Source organism: Vitis riparia, chromosome 16, assembly GCF_004353265.1.
Source record: "Vitis riparia cultivar Riparia Gloire de Montpellier isolate 1030 chromosome 16, EGFV_Vit.rip_1.0, whole genome shotgun sequence".
In the NCBI taxonomy this organism is placed as follows: Eukaryota; Viridiplantae; Streptophyta; class Magnoliopsida; order Vitales; family Vitaceae; genus Vitis; species Vitis riparia.
In genome coordinates, this window is record NC_048446.1 from 1,029,200 (window position 1) to 1,049,153 (window position 19,954).

Genomic DNA, 19,954 nt, shown 5'->3' on the forward strand with positions numbered 1-19,954 from the left:
TTTATCATCTCGATCTTTGATAGGTTTTATACTGTCATTGCACATTCAAAATCTAATACCTTGCCGTTCAAATTTGTTAAAAAAACAATATTTTATCTTCTATTACAAACTCCACAAAATTATAAAAGAGATTACTCTTTTGAACACTTTGTTTGAATATCGATTCAAATTTAGGTAAAACTAACCTTGAATTGATAGTCTTGGAGTGAAATTTCCCAAATACTTTCAAAATATAATAATCATCAGTTTTGATTTTTGATTTTAAAGAGATATTCGCATGACTATTTATGATTATACGGTTATGAAATATGACAACTTCAAATTTGGATGATAAATTTTTTTCTTTGTATTTCAACTTTGTTTTTTTTTTTTTTTTTTTTTTTTAACAAGTTTTCGGGTACTCTGTTGCTCTTCAGCAAATTTGAGGGATAAAGTATCGAGTTTTGAATGTGATGGAATAAAGCATAAAACATACTGATAAGATATTTTTAGCTTTATAGACAATGATAAGGGTTGACTCATATTATTTAAGTTTGCTTTATTGATAATGGAGATAAATACCTCGAAGTTGGTTGGATTCACCTTAGATTTTTGGTATATCACATTTATGGAGGTCTAATTCAATGCCGACCTTGGATTTTTCTTTCCTCTTTGTTTATTGTTTTTTCTCTATAATAAATTAGAACTGCTGGCCTTTAGCAAGAGGACGGAGCAACCAAAGGCGAAAGCTTGGAGTTTAGCTGCTGGGTTTTTCGAAAATTTAAGAGTGGCCGACTTCTTCCTATTCCAAAGGCTCATCTTCTCTACGTAAGCTATGTTTGGTGGCCAAGAAAATTAAGGGAGGAAAATGATAAAAGAAGAAAAAACTTTTAACGACTTTCCATTGTGTAAGATGAGAGAAAACTACTATTCTAATTTTGAAAGGTTATCTTATTAATGAAAAAAAGGAGATAAAACTTAACACTATAATAATCCATTTTCCTTTTGTGAATCTCTAATAATAATTGGGTATTGTTTGGCAGCCAATTCAAATAATATTCTAGATTTTTAAAAGCAGGGATATAATCCATGCATAAAAAACTTCTGGTTTTTGGCTAATGCACTAAATATCAAAATTTCGTTTTCACCGTTTTTCAATTTTGTTTTCCAAAAGTTATGTTTTCAATAAATCCAATTTAATAAGACCCATTAATTTCTTATATTATACCAAACATGTTTCACAATTTTTTGTATTTAAAGCCCAATTTATATCTCCATATAAACCTATGATGGGTTTAGGGCTAGAGATAGTGATATATACATGTTCAATTGAATAAATCCCCCTTTTGCTTTATTGTCTTCTTCCTCAAGAGGTTGCCCATACTACCTTATGCAAGATTGTGATATGAGTCATCATGGTAGACGACTAGTGATTATCAAGATCTTCCTTTCATCATCAGCAATCAGACTTAGGAACATTCAAGTCTAGGTATTTTCTAAAAACCTTAAAAGATTTAAAAGTTTAAATTTCTACTGTATATTTCATAGCCCTTTCTCTCCAAAACTAACATCTTGAATCTATCAACGTCACCGTTGATTTAAGAGCTCAGTGATCTTACCAAGAATGACACTTCGAAATTAGTTTCCTCTCGACCTCATCAAAATCTTGTCAAATATCAATGGGTATTCCTTGTATATCATCATCTGGATGTCCATATTGTAAGATAAAAAGCCGGTCGAGTTGCTAAGGGCACTAATAACCTAAGTTTAATTACCATGATACTTTTAATGTAGTAATTAAGCTAACTATCATTTCTTTTGTCTTGAGTAATGGTTGACTGCTTTGTCAAATAGATGTCAAAATACTTTCTTATGTTACACTCCTCATGAGAAAGTTTACATGTTGCAACCTCTTGGCTTTATTGATCAATCTCTCCCAAACCATGTTTGTTAGCTTTAGAAGGTAATATATGGGCTCAAACAAGTGTCTCATGCTTGGTACAACAAGTTGAAGGAGTTCTTCATCTCCAATAGGTTTCAAAACTACAAATCTAATGCCTCTCTATTTGCTTATAGTGTCTATGGCTCATTAATGTATTTCCTTGTGTATATAGATTATCTTCTTGTTATAGGTAGCAACTTGATGCGATTTCAATAGCTTATAAATGCCCTCTCTAATTGATTCATTCAAAGATCATTGCGACTTGCATTACTTCTTGGGCATCAAAGTATTGCCCATATTGTATGGTCTCTTTCTCACACAACATAAGTACATAAGGGGTCTCTTAACTAGCACCAAAATGGATGGAGTCAAAGAAGTCCTCACACCAATGACAATCATTGAGCCTCTTGTTCTTAATGAGAACTTTTGTTGATGCCAAAGATTACTAGTAAGTAATTGGTTCTCTCTAGCCTTTATCACTTACCTGTCTAGGTATTTTGTTCATTATTGACAAGTGACACAATTTATGCATGATTTGACTCAATTTCATTAGACAACTGCAAAACAACTTCTCTATTACTTGAATAACACATTTCATTATGATTTAAATCTCAAGAGAAATCAACCTTTATCTCTTCATGCATTCTTTGATGTTGATTAGGCTGATAATTATCATGATTAAATTTCAATAACTACCTATATTGTATACTTAGATGGTAATTCCATCTCATGGTCATCTTGAAAGAAAACGATGGTTGTGAGGTCCTCCATAGAAGTTGAGTCCTGCAATGTTGCCTTTACCATTATGGAATTAGCATAGGTTCTATCCTTTCTTCATGAGCTCACTGTTAAGGTTCCCTTACCTTTCATCTATTGTGATAATGTTGGATCTATGTGTCTTTGTGCTAACTCGATATTTCACTTTTGTATGAAGCATATTGTAATCAATTTTCATTTTGTTTGGGACAAGGTTGCTAATGGACAATTTAAAGTCTCATGTCTCCATGCATGATTAGCTTGCTTACCTAAACCAAACCACTCTCTAAACAACATCATCAACTTCTCAGGTCCAAGATTGGTGTCTCTAATGGGAGTACTATCTTGTGGGGGAGAGAATTGACTTAACAATTTGAATCCAAAATTATCAATCAATGATTCACCACGACAACTAGTTGTAACTAATCTTATGATTATGGACAATCTCTTTTGATTTCTTATAACTTAATTGTATCCTAAAATCTCTATTTGTGATTGAAACTTGTTTATAGCTTGTGAAAGTGTATATATTGGTATCTCACGCCTATAAATGAGTTGAGCCATTTTTCAAATTCCATGCGCAACTTAGTTTATGTCTCCCACCATGTAAAAGGTCATCTTCATCAAAGCATCACACTCTTGAGCTCATCTTCCTTTATGGAATCTCAATTAGGCGTATACTTCTCAATTGTATCGGATATTATCTCACTTTTTAATTGTGGCGAATAATGTCTCAATTCATTTTTTTCGACAAGGAAAGATTTATCCTTTGATTTTTTTTTACTAATCTTTATCTTATTAGATAATATGGTATGTTCTCATATATATATATATATATATATATATATATATATATATATATATATATATATATATATATATATATTTATATATAGATATTCAATTTTATATTTAATTTCTTTGGGCTTTATTCTAAAATTAAATATGTTAAATATGATTACATATATTATTTAATAAAAAATAATATTCATAAATTTCAACCTAAAAATTGACTAATAAAAGTTATAATAAAAACTTAGTTTAAAAATTGATAGAAAGGTGACATAATTAATACATGTCTTTATGTTATAACTTTTACCTTAAGATTAACTTGTATATAAAAATAAAATTGGTTAATATATCTCATCACTTATTTTATCTTATATTTGGTTAAATATATGATAATATCCATTACCAACTAAATGTAGGATATGATATATTATTTCGTCTTTATCTTACATCTAGTTAACCAAATATAGCCTAGAAGATTGAAACCCTAATCTCCTATTAATCGTAAACAACAAAATTGTTCTACATCAATTTTGGAATACCATAAACACATCTTTCCCAATGATATGATTCCAAATTGTTTTACAATGAAAAACTTTGGAGTTCTTTTTATTCACCTATACTTGGAGGAGAGTTTTAATATGCCTTGTAACTAAGGTTATAAGAGGATTTTTTGACTTCCGCTCATTTCTCTAATTTTTTAGAGAATTTTTTTTTTGTTTCAAATATACTTTAAATTTTAATTTTAATTTTTAAAGATAGAAAATTAGGATATATTTGGAAGAAAAAAAAACATGAAAACATTTTTGTCAATAAAAAAAATAGACAATGATTTTTATTTTTAAGAATAGAAAATATATTTGTTTGGGAACTATTTTTTATAATAGTTTTATGTTCTTTAGAATTTATAAAAAAAACATTTGACAACTAAAATCTATTTTCTATTTTCTGTTTATTATTCTTAAGAACAAAAATATAGTCTTTTCAAAGAACATCTTTTAGTCGTTTTCTGTTGTTTTATAAGAACCGTTTTAAGAAATAATTATACAAATATATAGAATAATTAAAAATAAAATGCTAAATATAAAAATTATTTTCAAAACATATTTAAAATTATTAAGAACAAGTTAAAAAAATTGTAGGTTTCCAAACAAGCTTTTGCTCTACAAAATTCAAAGAATAGTTTTTAAAAACTATTTTTTAGAATTATTTTTTAAAACAATTATTAAACATACCCGTAGTGTTTTTGGGAACATATTTTAGTAAATAGCTCTCTAAGAGCATAGTAAAGTTCGTGGATGCATATGCCAAGTTGCTTTCACTTGTTTTAAGGATTATTTAAAGAAATAATTATATCAATATGAGAATGATTGAAAATAAAATAATATATAAAAAAAGAAAATAACTTAAAAAAATATTTTAAGTTATTAAATAAAATTCTATTTTACAAAACATCATTAGTTTAAAAAACAATTCTTAAATACTGTTTTTTAAACCTATTTTTGGAAAACATTTTTCAAAATCCATGATATTTAATTTTTTATTTTATTTTTTTATTTGGAGATGCGCATGATATGGTAAGTATTTCCAGGTAAGGGGATATTTACGGAAACAAACTCCATCACAACCCACGTCTCCTTTCTCTTTGCTTCCCATTTCTCAGCTTTCTCTCTCTAAAATTCTCTCTCATGGCGGCTTCTTTGGCTTCCGTTCCAATCTCAGGTATATCTCCAGATTTTTTCTTAGGCTGTTTTCTGTTCGGTTGCTGAGAAAATGTCAGAAAAATCAAAGAAAGAAAATATCTTTTGTTTGGTTGCTGAGAAAATGCGAGAAAAATAACAGAAATTACATACCTGCCATTCATTATTTGGAAACCAAGAAATCAGAAACCTCCACTCTGCTAGGCCTACTACAACTCTTTTGGCTTCGCTCAAGTGATTTCCCCCCCTTATATTTTCCTCACCTTTCTCAGCAACCAAACTGTAGACCCGTTTTTATTTTTTTAAATTGCTGGAATTAAGCATATGAAAAATCTAATATTAAAGCCAATTCATATTGCATGGATCTATGATGCCTTGTAGCATGTAAGGCAAGATGAGAATCCTGAGTGCTGCTGCGCAAGGTGAAATCAGGTGTAGATGTATGTGTTGATTGTAGTGACACTTAATTCAAAAATGTTGCCTCATGGAAAAACATTGTGGGTGGGCCAATTTATGTGTCAAGTTTGTTCTCTGTTACTTCGTGATTCATGGAATTCTTAATTTTTCTTGGTGAAGGAATAGAATATATCCATCTGGGTTGTCATCTTGCATGAAACCCATCTGGTATTTGATAGTGGTTCAAAATTTCAGGTGTGGAAACTTAGAACTTAATTATTCAATTATGTCGATTTAAGCTCAATACTGGATTTTAGGTGTTAAGCAAAAGTGTTAATGAGAACTGTTGATAAATGGATAAGCAGGGTAGGTTGATAAATGGGATATCTCCCTTTGCTAATACTTTTATATAATTGCAAATCCATTTTTCTCTAACCATCCAAAGCACCTTGTGGGATGGTGATCCAGCAGTAGTCTGTGGCAAAGTAGCTTTGTGGTCTCTTTCATTAGAAACCATACAGTTTTTGGTACATCACATTTATACATTTGTGATTCAAAAGGTGTTTCATTTATCTGTAGCTTTGTTTGTATCTCTCATTTGATATTAGGTAAAGCAAACCTTAGTTTCTGTTTCCTTGGTATTAAACTTTTTTTTTCCACCTTTTGCAATCACAAAAAGGAGATGTGATAATTATAATGAATTAGAATCATTGGCGTTTAGCAAGAGGGCGGAGTAACCAAAGTAAAAATCTTGGAGTTAAGCTGCTAAGGTTTTCTAAGATTCAATTGTATAAAACACGTTTTTACAAAACTATATACAAAATTACTTAATTAGATCTCATTATTCATTTATTTCAAAAGTCTTATCCACTTTACAATGGAATTCTTTTTATATGTAATTTTTTTTGTCTTTTTTGCGTGATATTACTTGCATATGAAAGATTTTGACACATATTATTATATTGTAGATATTTGAATTGTCTCATAATAGGTATGCTATCTTGGTAGCTAAAAAAATTAAGGGAGCAAAAGGAAAAGGAACTGCAATTCTAGGTCTAAGATTTTTCATTATTTTAGATCTGAGAAAACTAATAAAACTAGATCCATTGCTCTAATATGTCTGACACCACAATTCCGATAATCACACATTTTAAAAATAATATTTTGTTAATAAAAGAAAGAAAAACTTAACATCAAATGTTTATAATGATGTAATAACAACTAGATTTTCTTCTTTGTACATTTCTAATAAGATGATTAATTTTTAGAAAATCATAATGTATGGTTTTATTTTATTTTATTTTTTTAATGTTAATCTCAAAGATTTAAATTTAAAAATTTGCTTTTTGGAGATACATTATTCAGTAATTGTTACTAAGAATTGGGGTATTTATGGAAAAGAACTCATTTATAACCCACTTTGCCTCTCCATTTCTTTCCCATTTCTGAGCTTTCTCTCTCTAAACTCTTTCATGGTGACCTCTTTGGCTTCCTTTGCAAACTCAGGTATATCTCAAGTTTTAAGGGAGGTTTATCTTAAATGTTTAGGGTATTTTTTAGGTTGTTTTCTATTTGGTTTCTAAGGGAATGAGAGAAAAATCAAAGAAATTAAATCTCTTCCAAATATATTTTTTTCATTATTTGGAAGCTAAGAAATTAGAGAACTTCACTCGGCTAAGCCTAGTACAAATGTTTAGCTTAATCCAAGTGATATTTCTTGTTTTCCTAAAAAAATTCCTTTCTTTTCTTTTCCTTGGTTTTTTCACCTACCAAATGGAGATTCCCCTATATACATATGTATGTATACTTGTGTGTGGTTTCTATTTAAGATATCATTTGGAAGAGTTTCTGTTTTCACAAAGGATTATGTGAGAACTTTACTAATCCCATTTTTTGATTTTTTGATTTTTTTTTTTTAATTTTTGGAATTAAGGATATGAAAATTCAACATTAAAGCCAATTCATTTTGCATGATCTATGATGTGTTGTAGCATGTAAGGTTGGGAGAGTAGATGCAAATCCTGAATTCTCTTGAAGGGGAAATCAGGGTGTAGATGTGTGTTAGTGCAAGAGTAATAGGTACATTTTTTTTTTTTGATAAATGCAAGAGTAATAGGTACATTGAAACACTCTTTCTACCATATCTTATGAGTTGTAGTTTTTGATTGTATTGGGCACCTAATACACAATATTTTGTGATGGCAAACCATTATGGTAAGGGCTAAAATGGAATTTCAGGCCATTTTATGTGTTAACTTTGTTTTCTTTTACTTTGGGACTTTTGCATTCTTAATTTTTCTCATATTTTAGTAATAACTTTTGCTTATCTCAGCATTTCTCATGAAAGTGAGTTTTATTTGTCTACTGACTTGAATGATACTTTACATTAGCAGGTCTGATATAGATATCTTGGATTGTAATTTGGTGTTATGTCCTTTATGATTGATCAGATTTTTAGAAGAAAGGTTATAGGGGTATATTAAAGTTACAAAGCTGAATCAGGAAGAAAAATAAAAAAAACGGAATCAGATGCCCTTGATTTTGAAGTAGAAGTTCCAAATCTTCAACTTGTAATGAGGCCTCATATATTTGTTTAATTTATGAGGTGGCAGAGGTGCCTGTTTCAAACATGAGATGATTCCACAGTGTTTAGCCTTGTAAATTGTGTTGTGGACCTTTAATTACTTAAAGCCTTATGATTGTGCTTCAAGGCATTTATCTCAAGCTCACCTCAAAATGAGCCTAGAGTTGTAAGTCTCAAAATTGTTTAAAACTATTCCTTTCTCTGAGACTGTTGAGAACTGTTCTTGTAAAATTTGGAATTGATGCACATGGTCTATGCATACAAGCGTAAGGATCCTTGACATACTTCATTAATGTTGCCTATTTTACATGGTTATTTAAAAAAAAATTAATGGAGTGCTGTTGTTGGAAAGTTTCTGTTGTATTGCACTTCATTTGCCTTTAGGGTGTAAAAGAAGGGAATTGGATAGTTGGAGACAATTTAACCAACCATGTTGCCTTTTCCTAAATTTGGTGATATATAAACCCACATCTGGAAATGGACCTCCATTCAACCAGTATACTTGAGTCCTGGTATCATATATTTTAAATGAAACTCAGATTTGATGTAGCTTTTTCTTTTTCTTTTTCTTTTTGAAAAGCATTTTAGAACTGTTTTATGTGAGATCTTTTCTATTTACTACATTGTTGATACTTCTATATGATGGTTTGTATATCATGATAACTGCTTTTGTTTGGATATAGGTGGATCTCATTTGAAGGCACATGAACTTTGGTCCACAAAGCCCAATTCATTTGGGAAAACACCAAGGCTGACAATTCAAAGGAAATCGAACAGAAATGTCCGCAAGTTATCTGTTTGTGCAGAGCACAAGTATGACATGTTGAACTCCATTTGTGTTAAAACATTCCTAGATAAGTCTCCTTGTTTATGAATTTGAAAAAGAATGAAAATGTTGTCTATGAGTTAGGAGATGGAATTAGAGGATGCTGTTGTATAAGGAGAGTAATCTACATATCACTTTGAATTTATTTGTTTTGAAAGTTTGAGTTTTGGCAAAAGGAAACTATTATGAAACAAAAAAAAAAACTTTTTTTTTGATAGGTAAAGATAATTTCATTAAAAAGAGACGCCAAAAAAGCGACTCAAGGTATACAGAACTATGCAAGGTATACAAACCTAAACACCCACCACCAAAAAGGCTAAAGAAAAAGAAAGAGACCCAAAAAGTCACCTAGCCCAAAAAACAGCCTTAAAAGGATCCCAACCAATCAATAAAATTAACCATAGTTAGAGGGCATTCAACTATCAACAACTTAGCCTCAGACCAAAGAGAGAGAAGAAAGGAATATTTCAATCTTTGGATTGACAACTCATCATCCTTGAATGCCAATCTATTTCTCGTCTTCCACACCGTCCAAAATATATGAAGAGGAGCACCTCTCCACACCTTCTTGCGCTTTTTGCCCACAAATGAACCATGCCAGCTAAGAAGAGTCTCTCTAATTGAAGAGGGCAACACCCAAGACACCCCAACCAAGGTAAAGAGTAACTCCCATAAAGCCCTTGTTTTTGAACAATGAAGAAGCAAATGATCTATGGTCTCCTCATTCTCAAGACACATAAAGCATCTATTTGCCAAGGACCATCCTCTTTTCTGAACAAGATCTAGGGTTAAAGCTTTACCCCATGCAGCCCCCCACCAAAAAAAAAAAGAAAACTTTGGAACACTAACACATTCACTAGAATTTTCAAGCATTGCTCCACCTCTAGCAAGCACCAATCTCCATTGGATGCCGGTTCTCCTTAGTTTGTATTGTTTTTGTGAACTGGCCTAAATGCTTTTTTTTTTTTTTTTTTTTTTTTTTTTTTGCAATTAAGTAATTTAGTATCCATTTGAATACACTTACTGTCTTTTATTTTTTAATAACAGAAAATAGTAGTAACTTCTATAAAAGTAATCTTTTATTACCTCAGATTTTTAAAATTTCAAAAGTAATTTTTAAGGGTATAAGTTAAGTCTATACTTTTTGTGTGAGCGTTTCTATTTTTTATATAATATTTCTATTTTTAATTGACGAGTCTTCTTGTAAGTAAACTGTGGAATGGAAACCTGAATGAATTTCTATTATGATTCTTTGATTTATATGCATCACCCTTCCAATCCTTTTTAATAACCAAATAAGACTGTTTTTGGATGGAATTAATGGTGGAACACCTTCTAGCCTGTTGAGGGTGGGAGGTAAAAGGAAGATACTCTTTTTGCTTTTTCCAATTGTATTTCCTTTTATTACTTAACCACTATTGCTGGGGAAGTTGAGTTGTTGTGGCTAAAATGTATATAAGGTTCCTTGTAAAGATATGATGTTTGAAAATCAATTGTAGGGCCAATAAGGAGTTGCTTTGACACTTGGAAAGATTTGTAAAATTGTACATTGTTGTCTTTGTTGTCTAGAAGGTGAGGAATAGAAAATCTTTGATAATGAGGGGATACCTAGGGAAAAATAACAACTTGAAAGTTATTTTAGCTCATATGTTTTTTACGAACAAGGGTTGACTTGAAGAGATCCCTTATCATTTGACGGGATTTGAAAATATCAAATTGTGGTTGACTAGAATAACATCACACATAATTATGTGTTTTAGAGAGGATCTTTTCAATTTTTGGTTGCATATTGGCTGAGATGATTTATTGATTGTACACTTTTATAATTGTTGGGAGTTGATGTGTGCGGGTTTTGTGTTAAAGGTGGAAGGTAAAATTTATTGTTCTATATGTAAATGAAGCTGGTTCTTACTACCCCTCATGCTTAGCATTTGCTCGCTCTGTTTTTAAAAATATGGAGACCTTATTTATCTGTCATTTGATGGATTATGCAGTGCTCATCCTTTTCTTTTCATTTGATGTATGTAGTGGTGGTAATAAAGGTGGAGGTGGTGATTTTGTTGCTGGTTTCCTTCTCGGAGGTGCAGTGTTTGGAACTTTAGCATATGTGTTTGCTCCACAGGTTAGTTATACATTTCCTTGCATCTTTATTATTTATGTTCTGTAAATTTATTAGAGAAAAAATGAAGTATACACGATGTATACAAAGCAACCAAAAAAAAGCTCAGAAACACAAAAACCAGCAACCTCACCCTACTAAGAGCCCACAAACTCTAAGCATGACTTATTATAAAATTGCAACCAAACAACCAAACAAACCATGGTCAAGTGAAGTTTTGCATGACACAATTAAGCAAGGATAGTCAATATTGATAATTTCTAAAATAAATGATGTCCAATTGAACATTTTTAAGGAGAGCAAATTAGTAGTTTCCTATTTATGTGCCAAGGAACAATGATTTTCATTATGAAAATATGAGAAAATACTAGATCATTCACCTGCCTTATTTTTGCATCTTCTTCTATAATTTTTTTCTCTGATTTACCCCACTCAATGCTTTGAATTGCGGTTGTAAGGAGTCCTTTGTGATGCAGCTCTATAATTGAGTGTGAAAGCCAACAATCAATAATTTGATCACAGTGCATAGTTCTGTTCTGATTTATGTATTTACCTGGAGTCCATAACTTAACTGAATGACTTGTTTGTGCTTTACATGGTATTTTAAGGTAATGATCTGTTAGTCAAAACAGTGGTGGTAAAGAAAATTTGACCTGTCGAATGGATAATATGATCTTTTGAATTTTATGAAATGCTCAGAGTACAAACTTTACCATCTTTTGTGCTTGTGGCACCCATTTGCTATATCGACTCCATTCACCATGATCAATTTGTGCATAAAATTATGTGTAGAGGACAATCCAGCAATTCAATATACACAAAATGTTCAAGAAAGTGATTGGTAGTTAGAAAAATTGCTTCATTGTTGATAATTGTTGTCTATGTCTATTGGTCTCTGCATTCCATCTATTTCCAAATGCCTGTGTCCATAATGATCCACTTTTGCAACCCGATCTTAAAGTTGCTTGCATGCATAATCCAGTATATTGTTGTGACATCAGGGGCAACTGGAACTTGCATGAGAAAGCATGTTATTTCCCTCATCCTTTGTGCTTGAATCTTGTTCACTCTCTGTCATATTCCTCTTTGGATTTTGGTTTATGCTGTGTGGGGTTTGATCCTGGTTTGCTCTGTTCTCTGACCATTCAGATTAGAAGATCCCTGCTGAATGAAGATGAATATGGGTTTCGAAGAGCAAAACGACCAATGTATTATGATGAAGGCTTAGAGGTGATTTGAATACTATTAGATTCTGAATGCATCTTTTCCTACTAATTGAAGTTTGCATTTACTTTCCTTTATTTATTTATCTTCCTTTTCTGCAAAGCAGAAGACCAGGCAGACATTAAATGCAAAAATAAGCCAACTCAATTCTGCCATTGACAATGTATCTTCACGCTTGAGAGGCGGTAATAGTTCACCTTCAGTACCTATTGAAACTGATCCCGAAGTCGAAGCTACAATGTGAGATTTTCTTCTGTTTGCTAATGTCTTCAGCTTGTTTGAGTTTCAAATCAACTGGTTAAATCTTGATATGGACAATGAATTTTGAACTTTGAAAGATCACATAGTGCTGTAAATTGAATCTGCAACAATTTGTTCTTGTCATTAATTTGCTTGAGGTTGCTTTCTTAAGTTTTGTCTACAAATTTTCAGTGCAATAGTCAGCATATTTGAAGCTGCATAAACAGATTGTTCCTTTTATTTTTCTTCTTGATTATATTAGCTGTTTGGTTAACCATACTAGTAGTCTTTTAGTAATAGTCTGCATATTTGAAGCTGCAGAAACAGATCGTTCCTTTTCTTTTCCTTGTCAATTATATTAGAGGTCTGGTTAACCATACTGGTAGTCTCTTATTTATATTCTTTGTTTTCCACTGAGCAACCCTTGAGAAACAGCTTCGAATGTTTCAGTTCTGTAGCAGAAATACTGCTGTCTAAAGTCAGGAAGCCTTGTTAATATGGATCGTCATGATTGATCTCTCATCTGATTAAAATAAGCTTTAAACCCAAAGGCAATTGAGAAACTTAATTATCTTCTCCTTTTGCCTGTCATACCAGGGAAGAGACAAGTTACAGTCATCTATATCATCAATTGAATCGATACACTACTCTAAAAAAGGTATTTACTGAAATTAGTTCTTAAGCGTGGATTGCCATCATCTAGGCACACTTGAACTGAGTCCTGAACCGTGTAAAAGACCAATTTTCTCTATTTCACATAGCACCTTAAATTTCATAAGCCTTAGATCGCTTATTTTCTCCTCGGTCTAGATTTGAGAAAGGAAGAATCATCAAGAACTGTAAGTAATTCTACTGAATGACAATTGCAGATAGGATGTCGATTGTTAGTTAAGCATTCCTGACTACATCAGGGGTAGATGTGGTATTCCCTTCCATCAATTGCCACAACAAGTAGATGCCCTTTGTGTAGTTTGAAATCCTTTTGTGATGACACTTATCTAATCAATCGACACCATTAGCTTGATGAATACATTTCCCTTCATTTTTTAAGCTTCTGTATAATTTCCTGTTGTGAAAGTCTGAATGATATGAATATGAATAGAATTACAAACTGACTTGACTTGACTTGCAAAGAGTTCTATCTTGAAGTTTGCTAGCTCTTCTGATTGAATGATTGTACTTGCTGGCTGTTGTAGAATACATATAATAACTGCTCCAAAAACTCATATATGAACTTTCTTATTAAGACAATACACACAGTATAGTTGTTGCTGAGATCAATTAAATCTTGATTAGAGCCTTTACACAATCTGGGTCCTTCAAAAGCTCGTATGCTTTAGTCATATCTTCCAATTGAACCTCATGAGTCAAAAGTTCATCAAGTTGAATTTCCTGTGGGAAAGAAGAAACCTAATTAGAGTTCAAATGAAATAGGTCTTTTAAACAGCACTCTCTTAGCTGTTAGCGTGAAAGATTAGTTAATACTATTAAGGGTTTTCAGTAACACTAAACCAGATACCTAGAAATTCAGGATACTTGGAACAGGTTTCCTAGGTGGTTTGTTGAGTTAAAAAACGTTCACCGTATGGAACTTGCCTTGTTTATGCCTTTTTCAACTATAACAGGAATGTCTGATTGGACTTTGATCCCTCCAAAGATGGATCCTTTCATTGTTCTCCCAGCAATGAGGGTCATGAAATCAATCTGTACAGGTGCGTTCTTTCCTGCACCAACTACAGTCAACATCCCTTTCCCCTGATCTCCCATGCAACCATCATAGAAGAAAACCTTATTAGTATTGTTTCCAAGTTATTCTACATGGAATATAGATTTGATTCATGTGAATCTAGAGACATACCGCTTTTGTTGCTTGAAGAGCTTCATTAATCAAATTCATATTTCCAGTGCATTCAAAACTATAATCCACACCCTCTTCTTCTGTCAACTCTTTAACCAGTTGCGAAATGGTCTTATCAGATTCACTAGGGTTTATGAAATCAGTCATTCCAAAAGCTTTTCCCAGTTCACGTTTCCTTTCAATTATGTCAATCCCAATTATTCTGGTTGCCCCTTGAATCCGAGCCCCTACTAGCACCTGCAGTTACAATCATATCAAAACATATAATGTCAATGAAGTAAACAATGTGAAGTTATGTGAGCTTTGCTGCCATGAAAGTCTTGAAACATTTAGTTCTTTTTCCTTATGCTGAATAGATTTCATTATTTGAGGGTAAACCTTGAATCAGACATTCCAGACTGTGAAAAGAGCTTGACATGAAAGCAAAAGGACAATGGTGCTTCCCATGGACTCCGTTTTTAGATTTTATAGGAATCTCACAGTATTGAGATTGTCTTTAAAACCATGACTTAGCTTTAGCGCAATAGAGAGTATGTACCCCTAATCCAACAGGACCAAGACCCTGAACTGCGACGCTTGAGCCGTTCTCAACCTTGGCTTCCTTCCAAGCTGCCCCATAACCAGTTGAGAAGCCACAAGAGATGAAGCTAGCATCAGCCATAGAAGCCCTGGGATCAATCTTGACAAGGTAGTTGGCAGTGGCAACCATGTACTCAGTCCATGTAGAGCAGCTAGACAAATGGTAGAGAGCCTTTGCCCTTTGGCAGACATTCTTGAGGTGCCATCAGGCATTAACCCATTGTGAATTAGTGGGTGTTTTCTGCATAGATTGCTCCTTCCTGATAGACAATTCTCACATTCTCCACATACTCCTACATAGGTTGGGATCACAAGGTCCCCTTCCTTCAAGCTTGTTACATCTTCTCCCACACTCTCAACAATACTGCATTCACATTGTGTTGTTTTCTTATTCATTTGGATAGAAGAATGAGAAATTTGTGAGTTTTAGATTAGATCTTTGACGGGGTTGTCTATAAAATCATTCTTAAAACTGGGGTTGGGCTTGAGTTTGTTTTTTTTTTTTTCCCCAAGAAGCTGAATCTAATCCAAATCCAATGTAAACCGAAGAACTTCATAAATGGTAAAAACATTTATTGATTGTGAAACACAAACTTTGAGTGTCATTTTGGTTCTTAGCAATTTGGAGAAATAAGGAGATTCATGTTTTTTTCTCTAAGAATATTCTTATTTAATTAAAATTTAAATATTAATATTATCTTTATTTTCAACAAAAACACTTTTAAAATAAAGTTTCCAACTTTATTATTTTTACTTGTGCATCTTCTATTACTAAATATAAAGGAATAATTACTATTTTATTATTTTTGTTCTTGCTTCTTCTATTGCCTAATGTGTAGAGGTCAGGCCTTGTCCCAAAGAATGTTTATAATCCATCAATCATCCCCAAATTTAATCTTTTCTTATTTTTAGTTTTCCCTATTTTATTATTTTTATCCTATTTTCATTTAGTGGAATTTAAAAGAAGATCTGCAATAACTTAAAACAAGAATGAATTTTATATCTAAGGGCCAAATAATTTCATTTAAAGCTTTTATATGCAGAGTCTCTTCTGACTCTCCGAAAACAAAATGTTATTAAAAGTTATATAAAATGTTTTTTATATGCAATCTTCCCAATGTGTGTATATATACATTCATAATCTTCCCAAAGACCCATTTTCAAGTTCCGTCACCTAACTTTCCAAAATCTGGTAAAACCACAACATTGACTAGTCTGTAGACTTCTTGAGAACTGCAATTGTTGCAACTGTGTCATTTTCAACTCTCCATCTCTCTCTCTTTGAGTTCAAGTCTCTCCTCTCTCTCACAGTTCAATTCTCTCTCTCTCTCACATAGTTCAACTCTCTCTCTCTCTCTCAGTTCAATTTTTTCTCACTCTCAATCATATGCATTCACCCGAAACCCACAAAAACTCCAAAATTCTCGCTCTCTTTCTCTCTCCTCTCTCCCCATCAACTCAACTTTTCCCTCCCTCCCTCCTCTCTCTCTTTCAATCATATCTGCTTCCCTTGAAACCCACAAAAAAATCCAATCCCCTCTCTCTCTCTTAACCACATCCACATCACCTGCAATCCACAAAAATTCCATTATTCTCTCTCTCAATTCATCTCTCTGTCAGTCCTATCCACTGAGCCATTGCACAGAAATTCCAATATTCTCACTATCTCTCTCAATCCATCTCTCTCTATCACTCATATCTACTTCGTGTCAGACGAAAAAAAAAAATCCTATATTCTCTCTTTTTTAATCACATCGGTTGAAACAGAGCCTACTGAAGTCATATCCGTCTAAGTTAACTGAGGTTAGATAGCCTTCCTTCTTACGTTATACTTCTCAGAGCTTCTATCCAACAAAGGAGAAGTCTGGGCAAGCTTTTTTCCTGCACAAAGGATATCTGGATAGATGGTTTGGATACGCCCCTCTGAGACTTAAGTTAGGCAAAGATAGTTTAGGCTCCTTAAAGGAGGGAGTGAGTAGGTCAACTTATGCGTGTGCGTACTTTGTTTGTGCCTTAAGAGGGTTTTTATAGTGCTAAGGAGAAAATCACTGTAGTGCTGATTAAACACTTTGACCTTCTTTGTAATGATGACTGTTTTGTAGGTGACAGGACAATCATTACAGTTTTAGACGGTTGATAGGTACTGTCAGATGATAAGCCATGATGTTTGATTGTGTAGCCGCCCGTTCCTTCAACATGCTGGTGGTATGGGGTTGTGCGTGGTAATTAATTGACATGGACTTGAGGGTTGGGAGAGATCCCATCAGCTATTCCTACGTCAAACATGAATGATTACACATAATAGTAGGCCTTGAGGGCTTGACTAGGTGGTTCCGTCTGTTGGGGAGTCCGGTCTTTCTTGTTGTTTGTCCACATAGGGGAAGGGCCCCTTGTGACCAGATGTATTGGACGTGGTCCGGATGGAAGAATCTAGACACTGCTTGCTCCCACTATCTAGACAATTGTGGGTTGGTAAGTGACACGTGGAGGGGAGCCCCCACAACATCTACTTCACATGAAACTCACAAAAAAAATATGATATTAATTTAGAATTTTTGAGAGATTAAGAAGTTGGTGAGTGATAGAAAAGTTACCCAACACCTTCATGCCCAGGAACTCTTGGAAACAAAGGCTGAGGAAAGGCACCAAAATGACACAACTCAGACTAACAAAACCAAAACAAACCAAACCAAGAGCCAAAGAGATGAACTGAATTCTAATTAGAACTTACTACTGATCCTCCTCTGCAGTACACAATGTCTGTGTGGCATAGACTAGCATAGAGCACCCTAACCCTAGCCTCCAACGACCTCGGCGGATCAACTTGTATCTCCTCGATCTTCACCTGCTCCCCAAGTCCCCAACAGACAGCCGCTGCAAGACATCAGGAGAAGAAGGTTCTATTAAACTACCAATTTGTTGAGGGCTCGCGTTACCAGGACCACTGCAATTGCTTGATGGACAAGCCTCCTCAATCGAAGATGATGCTTCCTTTATTCAACTTGCAAAAGATGTCCGAACAGGGGGTTCAAACACACCCTTCGATGGTTCTGTTAGTTTTGCTTTCTAACATTTTGATATTCTCTCTTGAGCCCTTCTCCTTAGGAATGCTTACATTTTTTGACTGTGTGAGGGTCTTTTATAGTGTCAGGAGATTTGTCCTCTTTAATGGTGGGAAGACTTTTTGGCTTGTTATGATGGTTCTTAGATGGTTGCAGAGCCATCATTATCCTGTAGGCGGCTATTAGAGATTGTGGGAGGGATGACTTGCCGCCATCCTTGTCTTTTCGCTCTGCAAGCGGCGCAGGGCAGGTGGTGGCAGGTCGCCTGAAGTGACCCAAGAAGGTCCCGTCGAGCATGCTTTTGGTAAAATGAATAATGATTGCTCGCAAGACGCGGTCATGACTCTTGTTTGAGATGCTATTCACTGAGTCCGGATAGGACATCCGGACAGGGGAGGTGTGTCAGTCCCATGGTAGTCTGGATGGAGGGTTGGACGTGCCACGTGTCGGTCCTTGTGTACATCCGAACAGGGGGTTGGGCGTGTCACGTGTCCAATGGAGGAGTGCTTTGCGAGGTTGCCACGTGTTCGTTTAGGGGTGGTCCCTACACAATTGACCTAAAAACTTAAATTGATAGACATAGAAACGAAAAGTTTGGATGGGGATTTACCCTTTGCATGTTATGACTTGGTTGGCTTGCGTGCTCATGTTTGTGAAAGAAAGAAATTGTTTTGGTGATGGCTTTGCTTGTGCGGTAGATGTTGAAGACTTATGACATAAAGATGCGGGAAGGGAAAACAAAAGCATATATAAATAGTGAGGGTGTAAGGCTCTAGCAATCCAAGGACATTTAATTTTACTTGAATTTATTGGTATTTGTGGGTTGTTTTCAAATTTTAACATTCCTTGTTTATTAAAAAAAAATAAAATAAAATTCCTCATTTACATGGATAACAAAAAAAAAAAAAAAAATTATGCAAGTTTTTTTAGTGAATTTGTTGCTTTGTATTATTATTATTATTATTATTTTGTATTTTTAGGACAAGTGGAATAAAAATCGATTTTTAAAAATTATTTTTTAAAACAATATTTCAATATTTTAAACTTGGTCATTGAAAAAGTCAACTATGTACAACCATGGTGATCAAATAATAAATTTTTTTAATTACCTTCATGGGCACATCAAATTTGAACAACCATTTAAATAACAAAACTTTGACTGTATTATTCAATGGCTCTATTTTTCATTTGAAGAAAAAAAAAATATTAAAAAATTATAAATTAATCAAATTCAAATTTATATTATTATTTATTATTTTATTTTTGAGCCCCAACAAGCTATAACATTTTAATGATAAAATATCCATTACAATAAGTGTTTAACAAAGTATAAAAAAACATTGAATTTTAAAGATCATTCTTTAATTTAGTAAATATTTACCAATTTTATAATGTTTAAAAATTAATATTATTTATCAAAATTTGACTATACAATGAATATTTTAAAAAAGAAAAAAAAAATATGTTTCCATACATTTATATGAAAAAAATTACAAAATACAAATCGAGTTTATATAATATAAATTTTAAATAGTTACATAAACATAATTAGAGAGTTACTATTTTATACATATTTTTACATGAATGTGTAAAAACACATTTTTTTCGTTAACCATTCAGGTACTATCTTTTAATGATATAGGTATTACTTTGATCATCTACGTACTACCTTTAACTGGTGAATACATGAAACTTTAATTATTTTTAGAGAGTTTTATTTTGTAATTATTTTTTTATATGAGTGTGGAAACACATTTTTTCCTTTTAAGACTGAAATATTGTAAAAAAATTTATTTTGTAATTTTATCATATTATACTTAAATATTAAACTTATTTATTTATATATCTAAAATTAAGATTACATTCATAAAATATCTTTCATAATAACTTTATAATTAAT

The 19,954-nt window shown here is 32.9% G+C and overlaps 1 protein-coding gene and 1 pseudogene across 1 annotated transcript; one reads left to right on the forward strand and one right to left on the reverse strand.

Annotated features, from left to right (window-relative positions):
- Positions 1 to 5,081: 5,081 nt before the first annotated feature.
- On the forward strand, positions 5,082 to 12,795 carry LOC117932898. Its single transcript, XM_034854205.1, has 5 exons — positions 5,082 to 5,188; positions 8,830 to 8,959; positions 11,001 to 11,094; positions 12,241 to 12,321; positions 12,422 to 12,795. Exons 1-5 carry the CDS (start codon positions 5,155 to 5,157, stop codon positions 12,557 to 12,559), a joined length of 477 nt encoding a protein of 158 aa, XP_034710096.1. The 5' UTR covers positions 5,082 to 5,154; the 3' UTR covers positions 12,560 to 12,795.
- A 1,041-nt stretch (positions 12,796 to 13,836) lies between these two features.
- On the reverse strand, positions 13,837 to 15,401 carry LOC117933886 (annotated as a pseudogene).
- Positions 15,402 to 19,954: the final 4,553 nt, after the last annotated feature.